Source organism: Nerophis ophidion, linkage group LG24 (assembly GCF_033978795.1).
Source record: "Nerophis ophidion isolate RoL-2023_Sa linkage group LG24, RoL_Noph_v1.0, whole genome shotgun sequence".
Lineage (NCBI taxonomy): Eukaryota > Metazoa > Chordata > Actinopteri > Syngnathiformes > Syngnathidae > Nerophis > Nerophis ophidion.
In genome coordinates, this window is record NC_084634.1 from 3,648,011 (window position 1) to 3,662,308 (window position 14,298).

The window sequence follows — 14,298 nt, forward strand, 5'->3', positions numbered from 1 at the left end:
TTATTACTGCTACTATTACTACCAATACTACTACTATTGCTGCTACTATTTTTACTATTACTGCTACTACTACTTCCACTGCTACTATTATTACTACTATTATTATTACTGCTACTATTATTACTACTACTGCTGCTACTATTACTTCTACTGCTACTGTTATTACTGCCACTATTATTACTACCACTATTACTGCTACTATTATTATTACTACTACTACTATTATTACTACTACTACTACTATTACTGCTACTATTACTGCTACTACTATTATTACTGCTACTATTATTACTACTGTTACTTCTGCTACCACTATTATTACTACTACTATTACTGCTGCTACTACTATTACTGCTACTGCTACTACAACTACTATTATTACTGTTACTATTACTGCTACTACTACTACTACCACTACTATTACTGCTACTATTATTACTACTACAATACTACTATTACTGCTACTACTATTACTTCTACTGCTACTACTACTACTATTACTTCTACTATTATTACTACTACCACCACTACTACTATTATCACTACTACTGCTACTACTACTATTACTATTATTATTACTGCTACTATTACTACCAATACTACTACTATTGCTGCCACTATTATTACTACTACTGCTACTACTACTATTATTACTGCTACTACTACTATTATTACTGCTACTATTACTACTAATACTACTACTATCACTGCTACTACTATTACTGCTACTATTATTACTACTACTATTACTTCCACCGCTACTATTATTACTACTATTACTATTATTATTACTGCTACTATTATTACTACTACTGCTGCTACTATTACTTCTACTGCTACTATTATTACTGCCACTATTATTACTACCACTACTACTATTACTGCTGCTATTATTACTGCTACTATTATTACTACTGTTACTATTTCTGCTACTACTACTATTACTGCCACTACTACCACTATTATTACTGCTACTATTATTACTACTACTATTATTACTACTACTACTATTACTGCTGCTACTACTACTACTATTACTTTTACTACTACTGCTACTACTACTATTATCGCTGCTACTATTATTACTACTACTACTACTACTATTATTACTACTACTATTACTGCTACTACTATTACTTCTACTGCTATTATTACTGCTACTATTACTGCTACTATTATTACTGCTACTATTACTACTACTATTATTACTGCTACTACTACTACTATTATTACTACTACTATTACTTCTACTGCTACTACTATTACTGCTACTATTATTACTACTACTACTATTATTATTACTGCTACTATTACTGCTACTATTACTACTACTATTATTACTGCTACTATTACTACTACTACTACTATTATTACTGCTACTATTACTACTACTATCACTGCTACTATTATTACTGCTACTATTACTACTACTATTATCACTGCTACTATTATTACTGCTACTATTACTACTACTATTATTACTGCTACTATTACTACTACTACTATTATTACTGCTACTATTACTGCTACTACTATTACTTCTACTGCTACTATTATTACTACTACTACTATTATTACTGCTACTATTACTGCTACTATTATTACTGCTACTATTACTACTACTACTACTATTATTACTGCTACTATTACTACTACTATCACTGCTACTATTATTACTGCTACTATTACTACTACTACTGCTGCCATTACTACTATTACTGGTACTACTACTATTATCACTGCTACTATTATTACTACTACCACTACTATTATTACTGCCACTACTATTACTACTACCACTATTATTACTGCTACTATTATTACTACTACTATTACTGCTGCTACTACTACTACTGCTATTACTATTATTACTACTACTACTATTATTACTGCTGCTACTACTATTACTTTTACTACTATTATTACTGCTGCTACTACTACTATTACTTTTACTACTACTGCTACTACTACTATTATCACTGCTACTATTATTACTACTACTACTACTACTATTACTTCTACTGCCACTACTATTACTGCTACTACTACTATTACTGCTGCTATTATTACTACTACTACTATTATTACTGCTACTATTACTACTACTATTATTACTGCTACCAGTACTACTACTATTATTACTGCTGCTATTACTACTATTATCACTGCTACTATTATTACTACTACTACTATTACTTCCACCGCTACTATTATTACTACTATTACTATTATTATTACTGCTACTATTATTACTACTACTACTATTACTACTACTACTACTATTATCACTGCTACTATTATTACTGCTACTACTACTACTATTATTACTACTACTATTACTGCTACTATTACTACTACTACTACTATTATCACTGCTACTATTATTACTACTACTACTATTATTACTGCTACTACTACTACTATTACTGCTACTACTACTATTACTTCTACTACTACTATTACTTCTACTACTACTATTACTGCTACTACTACTGCTACTACTACTACTACTACTACTACTATTAATACTACCTTGATGAAGGAGGCAGAAGGAAAGGTGGCAAAGTCGGACGACACTCGAGCGCCGGGCTGCTGCTTGACTACGTGTTCAGCTACTTCCCCCTGGACACACACACACACACACACACACACACACACTGTTCAACATCCCGTCAGTCCATGTGTGTGTGTGTGTGTGTGTGTGTGTGTGTGTCCACCTTGAGTCTGTCCAGTGTGTCTCGTAGCGACTGCAAGCGAGAGGTCTGCTCCAGAAGTTGAGCACTGGGTGTCACTGCAAACAAACAAAAAAGCAGAAATTAAAATGCTTCCTCCCCAAAAAAAGTAAAATCAGTTACAATATGCAAATGTTTTAACAATAAATATAATTTGAGTTATTTCATGTATTTTAATTTGCAAAATGTTTCATAAAAGTCACTTTTTAAGCTGCAATCTTAGTGTGGTTGAGTCCTGTGTGGAAGTGAACTCGTGGCTCCCTCTGGTGGTTGTTGTGAGTACTGCTGGTGTGCGATACCACCCTTCTCTTTTGGATATCACACCAAGTCCAAGTCAGGCTGGTATCGGCGATCCTGATTAGATTACTGATACTCTGATACGCCTGTTGCTCGAATTTAAATAGTTTTTAGTTTTGAAGTTTTCAACATTCATCCATCCATTTTCTACCGCTTGTCCCTTCTGGGGAGGTGGGGGGTCCTATCTCTGCTGCAATCAGGCACGGTTTAACATACCTATCAAAAATAACTTAAAAAAATTAAAAAAAGATGACATTTTTCAAATAATAATAATATACTAAGTCGCCTATAACACAAAGTTTTATCTTTAAATACATTTAAATATTTGTTTTTACATCAAAGTATGCATCCTTGCTGGTAAAAGTTAAAATATTAGAAGCTCTCAAAAAAAAAAAAAAATCTAATATACCGGTTGGTTGGTGTTGGAATTTTTTGAATCGGTCAAGAAATGTTGAAGTAGTCACATTTTTTAAATTGAGAATCCTGGAAAACCCGAATTTTGGGGATAAATTGGTAAAGTGCTAGTTTGAATGTTCAAGATGAGGATTATGTCGCTGGGGGAATGGTTTGATTCATTGACCGGGCTTTCTGCTACGCCGCTCTGTCTGTGGAACACTCTCCCTGACCACCTGAGGGCACCACAGACTGTGGAGGCTTTTAAAAAAAGGCTTAAAAACCCTTATTTTTTTAAAAAAAGCCTTTTTGTAACATTTATGTGTGCTAGTTTATGGCTATTAGGCGGTTCTAGTTTTTATTTTATCTTTTTATTTTTCTTATACACTCTTTGAGGTTGTTTGCTCAATGTAAAGTGCTAAAATATATTATTATTTGTATTATTCGCTTGACAACTGTAAGAATGGGAATTTCCGGAAGACTAGAGTGTGTGGATGGTTGAAAGCTTCCAATTGGCTAACATATGGTGCAGAAAATAGTGGAACTTTGAAAAATTCCCTATTCATGTCATGGGTTAATTTCTTGGTAAATTCCGGAAAAAGTGGGAATTTATGGATCATGATAAATAGCTTCAAAGTACTGATAGAAGTGAATTGGTTGGTGTTGGAATTGTTTGAATCGGTCGAGGATAGTTGAAGTAGTCACGTTTTTTAATTGAGAATCCTGGAAAACCTGAATTTTGGGGGGTAAATTGGTAAAGTGCTAATTTGACTGTCCAGGATGAGGACTGTGTTGCTGAGGGAATGGTTTGATTCATTGACCGGGCTTTCTGCTACACCGCTCTGTCTGTGGAACACTCTCCCTGACCACCTGAGGGCACCACAGACTGTAGATGCTTTTAAAAAAGGCTAAAAAACCCGTCTTTTGAAAAAAACTTCCTTTCTTGGGAAAGTGTTAGCGGTAGAAAATGAATGAATGAATGAATGGATGGAAAGTGTTAGTTTGAGTGGACTGTGTTGATGGTGCAATGCTTTGAATAGGTTGAGAATTGTGGTATTTGGAAAGATTGTCCCTTCGTTTAAATGGGAATGTCTGGAAAAAAAGGAATTTCTTTTAAAATGTAGAAAATATCACAATCAAATAAAAAGGTTGGTGTTGGAAATGTTTGAATAGGAACGGTAGTTAGTAAAAAAAATGGAATTTAGGGAAAAGCCAGGATTTTGTAGGAAAAAACCGACGGGTGCAACTAAGTGAAACGTTTTAAACAGTTGAAAAATGTGATAACTAAATTCGTGGAATTGGTATTAAACTTACATTAACGGTAGTTTGATTGTCCAGGTGTTGAAAGTGGGAATTGTGCAAGTTGGAGAATCGGCCCGTTCATTTTCAATGGGGAAAAACCGTGCCGGAGAACCTGGGATTCTGGGTAATCTGGGATATTTGGTAAGACTGACCGGGACATTTGCCTGTGACGTCCACCACCTTGACGTTGGCGCTCATCTGCAGCAACGTCTCCAGCAGCTGCTCCGTCTTCCTGTAGAGGGCGCCAGAGAGCGGCGCCTGACCCCCGGCGTCCCGGCGGGGCAGCTTGGCCACGCGGAGCGGGGGCAGCGCCGCCAGCTGGCCACGCATCTTCTCCGCCTGGCGGGAGGGAGGATGAGAAAGTCGTCAGAAATGTCTCCCTCTGGTGGTCAGAGAGAGGAGCGGCGCGCACCTTCAGCCAGTTGTTCTCGTTCTTCAGCTGCTTGATGCAAAGTCTCTGCGCCTCGATCTGACGAGTCAGCAGCGGTGAATCCACCACCTGCACCGCCATGGGGCACGCTGTGGGCGGGGCAAGCACCAAAGGTAAATATTTGAATATTTGTCAAAAGTCAAGTGGATGATTGGCAACATTAAAGCTTTTTTTTTTGCACAAATCCTGACATGCAAAGTTGGCCCCCTGAGTGTGAGGCCAACACGCTAACCACTGCAAACATGTCATTGGAATCTAAAAAAGAAAAATATTTGTTGGCGGACGTGCAAAATGAAACAAAATATTCTTCATGCACGTTCGTACCTTTTTGTTCCTCTGCACAGAAAGTGGGAGATTTAAAAAAAAAAAGAATTTAATTAGTATTAATATGAAAGTATACTTTAAAAAAATATATATATCGATAATTATTAATGTTAGAACTGATTATTAGGGACCGAATGTCCCTTTTGGGACAGAGGAGTCTATTGTATTTCTATATATATTTGTATTTGTAAACAATTCTTAATTGCTAAAACATTTTTAAAAGTATTTATGTACATTTACACTTTATCAAATCTATTTTTTAAAGTAAAAAAAATAAATATATATATACACACACACACTTTTTAAAAATAAAATATTTTTTTGTGATTAATGGTTTACAAGTACGAATATATATATATATGTATACAAATACATATATATGTAAACATACACCTTTAAAAACATTTTTTAATAGATTTTTTGTAAGTATTTATGTACACTATCAAATCTATTGAAAAAAAAAGTTTAAGTAAATTTATTTATATATAAATATATATATACACACACACTTTTTTAGATCTAATATTTTTTTGTGATTAAGAATGGTTTACAAATATGAGTATATAAACATATATATGTATACAAATACATATATATGTAAACATACACCTTTAAAAACATTTTTTATAGATTTTTTTTAAAATGTATTTATGTACGTATACACTTTATCAAATCTATTTTTTTAAGTAAATATATATATAAATATATCATATCTATTTTTTTAAATATTTTTTTTTAAAGTATATAAATATATATATATACACACACACACACTTTTTTTAATCAAAATTTTTTTTGTGATTACGAATGGTTTACAAGTACAAATATATACATATATGTACCCAAATATATATATGTAAACATACACCTTTGAAAAAAAATTTTAATAGATTTTTTTTTATGTATTTATGTACGTATACAATATATATATATATACACACACACTTTAAAAAAAAAAAATTGTGATTAAGAATGGATTAAAAATGGTTTACAAGTACGAATATATATACATATATGTATACAAATACATATATATGTAAACATACACCTTTAAAAACATTTTTTAATAGATTTTTTTAAATGTATTTATGTACATATACTTTTTTTTTAAATATATTTTTAAAGTAAACATATATATATATATATATAAAAAATTTTAATAAAAAAAATTTGTGATAAAGAATGGATTAAAAATGGTTTACAAGTACGAATATATATATATATACACACAAATACATATATATGTAAACATACACCTTTAGAAAAAAATTAATAGATTTTTTAAAAAAGTGTAAATATATATAGTTAAAAAATTTTTTTTTTATTCAATTAAGAATCGTTTACAAGTACGATTATATATGTGTATGTATGTATATCTGTAAATATACACTAACAAATCTAAATAGATTTTTTTAAGTATATACATATATATATACAGTCTATGTATGTATATACTTTTGTAAAATCTATATATTTTGTAATTGATTAAGAATAGTTTACAAGTACAAATACATATATAAATATACGTATATGCATATATATACATCTTTATATATATTGTTTAATAAAAAAAATTGTGATAAAGAATGGATTAAAAATAGTTTACAAGTACGAATATATATATGTATATATATATAAAAAAAATACATATATATGTAAACATACACCTTTAAAAAAAATTAATAGATTTTTAAAAAAAGTGTAAATATATATACAGTTTAAAAAAATAAAACATTTTTTATTCAATTAAGAATCGTTTACAAGTACGATTATATATGTGTATGTATATTTGTATGTATATAAGTAAATATACACTAACAAATCTAAATAGATTTTTTTACGTATATATATATATATATATATACAGTCTATATATGTATATACTTTTGTAAAATCTATATATATTTTAATTGATTAAGAATGGTTTACAAGTATAAATATACGTATATGCATATATATGTAAACATACACTATAAAGTTTTGTTATCAAATTTTTTAAGGGTAAATATACATACACTTTTTAAAAACAAAATATTTTTGTAATATTTTAATTAAGAATGGTTTACAAGTATGTATATATAAAGATAAATACATGTGTGTAAATATACATATAAAGAGTGTATTTATATGCATATATATATATGTGAGTGTATATATATATATACATATATATATATATACACATTTAGACAGTAAAAAAGAGAAGTGTGGCTTCTTCTCTTGTTGCCTTATTTGTATTTGACATTATTAAATGTTTGGGTAGAATTTTATTAAACAAAACTAGTTTTATTTGAAGTAAGACATTAATAGGAGCTGTGTATCTACTTCATGGAGGAATGTATTTCCTGACAGAAGTGACACAATGTTATTGAAAAGTAGTGATTTTGAACACAGACTATTGACAACTGAATGGTTTCCCCCAAGATTACGACCACTTTTTACTGCCTTTTAGGACTTTTTGTCAAATCCATGTAACGACAAATATAATAATAATAATAAATACTATATTATTTGACTTGATGGGCGGAGTCAAAGGCTGCCCCGCCCCCTTCAAAGTGTGTATTGACTCTCTCACCTCCTGGAACCACGGAGGGGCCTCGCGGGCCGTCAGCGGCCATCTTGGACTGTCCACCCACGCGCTGCTTCAGCTCGGCTTTCTCCGCCTCCAGCTGGTCGATGTCGGCCTGCAGGGCGTCCATGGTCTCCTCGAAGTCCCTGTGGCACACACACACTCAGGACCACATGTACCTGATTGTTGCCAAGTCACTCTTAAAGGACATGTACGTGTAATCAAGCTTGTTGCCAAGTCACTCTTAAAGGACATGTACGTGTTATCAAGCTTGTTTCCAAGTCACTCTTAAAGGACATGTACGTGTTATCAAGCTTGTTTCCAAGTCACTCTTAAAGGACATGTACGTGTTATCAAGCTTGTTTCCAAGTCACTCTTAAAGGACATGTACGTGTTATCAAGCTTGTTGCCAAGTCACTCTTAAAGGACATGTACGTGTAATCAAGCTTGTTTCCAAGTCACTCTTAAAGGACATGTACGTGTTATCAAGCTTGTTTCCAAGTCACTCTTAAAGGACATGTACGTGTAATCAAGCTTGTTTCCAAGTCACTCTTAAAGGACATGTACCTGTTATCAAGCTTGTTTCCAAGTCACTCTTAAAGGACATGTACCTGTTATCAAGCTTGTTTCCAAGTCACTCTTAAAGGACATGTACGTGTTATCAAGCTTGTTGCCAAGTCACTCTTAAAGGACATGTACGTGTTATCAAGCTTGTTTCCAAGTCACTCTTAAAGGACATGTACGTGTTATCAAGCTTGTTGCCAAGTCACTCTTAAAGGACATGTACGTGTTATCAAGCTTGTTGCCAAGTCACTCTTAAAGGACATGTACGTGTTATCAAGCTTGTTTCCAAGTCACTCTTAAAGGACATGTACGTGTTATCAAGCTTGTTGCCAAGTCACTCTTAAAGGACATGTACGTGTTATCAAGCTTGTTTCCAAGTCACTCTTAAAGGACATGTACCTGTTATCAAGCTTGTTGCCAAGTCACTCTTAAAGGACATGTACGTGTAATCAAGCTTGTTTCCAAGTCACTCTTAAAGGACATGTACGTGTTATCAAGCTTGTTGCCAAGTCACTCTTAAAGGACATGTACGTGTAATCAAGCTTGTTTCCAAGTCACTCTTAAAGGACATGTACGTGTTATCAAGCTTGTTTCCAAGTCACTCTTAAAGGACATGTACGTATAATCAAGCTTGTTGCCAAGTCACTCTTAAAGGACATGTACGTGTTATCAAGCTTGTTGCCAAGTCACTCTTAAAGGACATGTACGTGTAATCAAGCTTGTTTCCAAGTCACTCTTAAAGGACATGTACGTGTTATCAAGCTTGTTTCCAAGTCACTCTTAAAGGACATGTACGTGTTATCAAGCTTGTTGCCAAGTCACTCTTAAAGGACATGTACGTGTAATCAAGCTTGTTTCCAAGTCACTCTTAAAGGACATGTACGTGTTATCAAGCTTGTTTCCAAGTCACTCTTAAAGGACATGTACGTGTAATCAAGCTTGTTTCCAAGTCACTCTTAAAGGACATGTACCTGTTATCAAGCTTGTTTCCAAGTCACTCTTAAAGGACATGTACCTGTTATCAAGCTTGTTTCCAAGTCACTCTTAAAGGACATGTACGTGTTATCAAGCTTGTTGCCAAGTCACTCTTAAAGGACATGTACGTGTTATCAAGCTTGTTTCCAAGTCACTCTTAAAGGACATGTACGTGTTATCAAGCTTGTTGCCAAGTCACTCTTAAAGGACATGTACGTGTTATCAAGCTTGTTTCCAAGTCACTCTTAAAGGACATGTACGTGTTATCAAGCTTGTTTCCAAGTCACTCTTAAAGGACATGTACGTGTTATCAAGCTTGTTGCCAAGTCACTCTTAAAGGACATGTACGTGTTATCAAGCTTGTTTCCAAGTCACTCTTAAAGGACATGTACCTGTTATCAAGCTTGTTTCCAAGTCACTCTTAAAGGACATGTACGTGTTATCAAGCTTGTTTCCAAGTCACTCTTAAAGGACATGTACGTGTTATCAAGCTTGTTTCCAAGTCACTCTTAAAGGACATGTACCTGTTATCAAGCTTGTTGCCAAGTCACTCTTAAAGGACATGTACGTGTAATCAAGCTTGTTTCCAAGTCACTCTTAAAGGACATGTACGTGTTATCAAGCTTGTTGCCAAGTCACTCTTAAAGGACATGTACGTGTAATCAAGCTTGTTTCCAAGTCACTCTTAAAGGACATGTACGTGTTATCAAGCTTGTTTCCAAGTCACTCTTAAAGGACATGTACGTATAATCAAGCTTGTTGCCAAGTCACTCTTAAAGGACATGTACGTGTTATCAAGCTTGTTGCCAAGTCACTCTTAAAGGACATGTACGTGTAATCAAGCTTGTTTCCAAGTCACTCTTAAAGGACATGTACGTGTTATCAAGCTTGTTGCCAAGTCACTCTTAAAGGACATGTACGTGTTATCAAGCTTGTTTCCAAGTCACTCTTAAAGGACATGTACCTGTTATCAAGCTTGTTTCCAAGTCACTCTTAAAGGACATGTACGTGTTATCAAGCTTGTTTCCAAGTCACTCTTAAAGGACATGTACGTGTTATCAAGCTTGTTGCCAAGTCACTCTTAAAGGACATGTACGTGTTATCAAGCTTGTTGCCAAGTCACTCTTAAAGGACATGTACGTGTTATCAAGCTTGTTTCCAAGTCACTCTTAAAGGACATGTACGTGTTATCAAGCTTGTTTCCAAGTCACTCTTAAAGGGCATGTACGTGTAATCAAGCTTGTTTCCAGGTCACTCTTAAAGGACATGTACGTGTTATCAAGCTTGTTTCCAAGTCACTCTTAAAGGACATGTACGTATAATCAAGCTTGTTGCCAAGTCACTCTTAAAGGACATGTACGTATAATCAAGCTTGTTTCCAAGTCACTCTTAAAGGACATGTACGTATAATCAACCTTGTTTCCAAGTCACTCTTAAAGGACATGTACGTATAATCAAGCTTGTTTCCAAGTCACTCTTAAAGGACATGTACGTATAATCAACCTTGTTTCCAAGTCACTCTTAAAGGACATGTACGTATAATCAACCTTGTTTCCAAGTCACTCTTAAAGGACATGTACGTGTTATCAAGCTTGTTTCCAAGTCACTCTTAAAGGACATGTACGTGTTATCAAGCTTGTTTCCAAGTCACTCTTAAAGGACATGTACGTGTTATCAAGCTTGTTTCCAAGTCACTCTTAAAGGACATGTACGTGTTATCAAGCTTGTTGCCAAGTCACTCTTAAAGGACATGTACGTGTTATCAAGCTTGTTTCCAAGTCACTCTTAAAGGACATGTACGTGTTATCAAGCTTGTTTCCAAGTCACTCTTAAAGGACATGTACGTGTTATCAAGCTTGTTTCCAAGTCACTCTTAAAGGACATGTACGTGTTATCAAGCTTGTTTCCAAGTCACTCTTAAAGGACATGTACGTGTTATCAAGCTTGTTTCCAAGTCACTCTTAAAGGACATGTACGTGTTATCAAGCTTGTTGCCAAGTCACTCTTAAAGGACATGTACGTGTAATCAAGCTTGTTTCCAAGTCACTCTTAAAGGACATGTACGTGTTATCAAGCTTGTTTCCAAGTCACTCTTAAAGGACATGTACGTATAATCAAGCTTGTTGCCAAGTCACTCTTAAAGGACATGTACGTGTTATCAAGCTTGTTGCCAAGTCACTCTTAAAGGACATGTACGTGTAATCAAGCTTGTTTCCAAGTCACTCTTAAAGGACATGTACGTGTTATCAAGCTTGTTGCCAAGTCACTCTTAAAGGACATGTACGTGTTATCAAGCTTGTTTCCAAGTCACTCTTAAAGGACATGTACCTGTTATCAAGCTTGTTTCCAAGTCACTCTTAAAGGACATGTACGTGTTATCAAGCTTGTTTCCAAGTCACTCTTAAAGGACATGTACGTGTTATCAAGCTTGTTGCCAAGTCACTCTTAAAGGACATGTACGTGTTATCAAGCTTGTTGCCAAGTCACTCTTAAAGGACATGTACGTGTTATCAAGCTTGTTTCCAAGTCACTCTTAAAGGACATGTACGTATAATCAACCTTGTTTCCAAGTCACTCTTAAAGGACATGTACGTGTAATCAAGCTTGTTTCCAAGTCACTCTTAAAGGACATGTACCTGTTATCAAGCTTGTTTCCAAGTCACTCTTAAAGGACATGTACCTGTTATCAAGCTTGTTTCCAAGTCACTCTTAAAGGACATGTACGTGTTATCAAGCTTGTTGCCAAGTCACTCTTAAAGGACATGTACGTGTTATCAAGCTTGTTTCCAAGTCACTCTTAAAGGACATGTACGTGTTATCAAGCTTGTTGCCAAGTCACTCTTAAAGGACATGTACGTGTTATCAAGCTTGTTTCCAAGTCACTCTTAAAGGACATGTACGTGTTATCAAGCTTGTTTCCAAGTCACTCTTAAAGGACATGTACGTGTTATCAAGCTTGTTTCCAAGTCACTCTTAAAGGACATGTACGTGTTATCAAGCTTGTTTCCAAGTCACTCTTAAAGGACATGTACGTGTTATCAAGCTTGTTTCCAAGTCACTCTTAAAGGACATGTACGTGTTATCAAGCTTGTTTCCAAGTCACTCTTAAAGGACATGTACGTGTTATCAAGCTTGTTGCCAAGTCACTCTTAAAGGACATGTACGTGTAATCAAGCTTGTTTCCAAGTCACTCTTAAAGGACATGTACGTGTTATCAAGCTTGTTTCCAAGTCACTCTTAAAGGACATGTACGTATAATCGATGTTTGAAAGTCACTCTTAAAGGACATGTACGTGTTATCAAGCTTGTTGCCAAGTCACTCTTAAAGGACATGTACGTATAATCAACCTTGTTTCCAAGTCACTCTTAAAGGACATGTACGTGTTATCAAGCTTGTTTCCAAGTCACTCTTAAAGGACATGTACGTGTTATCAAGCTTGTTGCCAAGTCACTCTTAAAGGACATGTACGTGTTATCAAGCTTGTTTCCAAGTCACTCTTAAAGGACATGTACGTGTTATCAAGCTTGTTGCCAAGTCACTCTTAAAGGACATGTACGTGTTATCAAGCTTGTTGCCAAGTCACTCTTAAAGGACATGTACGTATAATCAAGCTTGTTTCCAAGTCACTCTTAAAGGACATGTACGTGTTATCAAGCTTGTTGCCAAGTCACTCTTAAAGGACATGTACGTATAATCAACCTTGTTGCCAAGTCACTCTTAAAGGACATGTACGTATAATCGATGTTTGAAAGTCACTCTTAAAGGACATGTACGTGTAATCAAGCTTGTTTCCAAGTCACTCTTAAAGGACATGTACGTATAATCGATGTTTGAAAGTCACTCTTAAAGGACATGTACGTGTTATCAAGCTTGTTTCCAAGTCACTCTTAAAGGACATGTACGTATAATCAACCTTGTTTCCAAGTCACTCTTAAAGGACATGTACGTGTTATCAAGCTTGTTTCCAAGTCACTCTTAAAGGACATGTACGTGTTATCAAGCTTGTTTCCAGGTCACTCTTAAAGGACATGTACGTGTTATCAAGCTTGTTTCCAAGTCACTCTTAAAGGACATGTACGTGTTATCAAGCTTGTTTCCAAGTCACTCTTAAAGGACATGTACGTGTTATCAAGCTTGTTTCCAAGTCACTCTTAAAGGACATGTACGTGTTATCAAGCTTGTTTCCAAGTCACTCTTAAAGGACATGTACGTGTAATCAAGCTTGTTTCCAGGTCACTCTTAAAGGACATGTACGTGTAATCAAGCTTGTTTCCAAGTCACTCTTAAAGGACATGTACGTGTAATCAAGCTTGTTTCCAAGTCACTCTTAAAGGACATGTACGTGTAATCAAGCTTGTTTCCAAGTCACTCTTAAAGGACATGTACGTGTAATCAAGCTTGTTTCCAAGTCACTCTTAAAGGACATGTACGTGTAATCAAGCTTGTTTCCAGGTCACTCTTAAAGGACATGTACGTGTTATCGAGGTTGTTTCCAAGTCACTCTTAAAGGACATGTACGTGTTATCAAGCTTGTTGCCAAGTCACTCTTAAAGGACATGTACGTGTTATCAAGCTTGTTGCCAAGTCACTCTTAAAGGACATGTACGTGTAATCAAGCTTGTTTCCAAGTCACTCTTAAAGGACATGTACGTGTAATCGAGCTTGTTTCCAAGTCACTCTTAAAGGACATGTACGTGTTATCAAGCTTGTT

General features: G+C 34.8%; 1 protein-coding gene across 14 annotated transcripts in view; it reads right to left on the reverse strand.

Moving 5' to 3' along the window:
- dctn1b (dynactin 1b) overlaps window positions 1–14,298 on the reverse strand; it is a 93,337-nt gene that overhangs the window by 3,123 nt on the left and 75,916 nt on the right. For all 14 annotated transcript variants that reach the window (XM_061886170.1, XM_061886169.1, XM_061886168.1 and 11 more), the window contains 5 exons: window positions 8,054–8,193; window positions 5,137–5,243; window positions 4,877–5,063; window positions 2,718–2,791; window positions 2,533–2,622 (listed from right to left, as the gene is read on the reverse strand). In XM_061886170.1, the coding sequence (XP_061742154.1) occupies window positions 2,533–2,622; window positions 2,718–2,791; window positions 4,877–5,063; window positions 5,137–5,243; window positions 8,054–8,193 (598 nt within the window). The remainder of the gene's footprint in view (window positions 1–2,532; window positions 2,623–2,717; window positions 2,792–4,876; window positions 5,064–5,136; window positions 5,244–8,053; window positions 8,194–14,298) is intronic.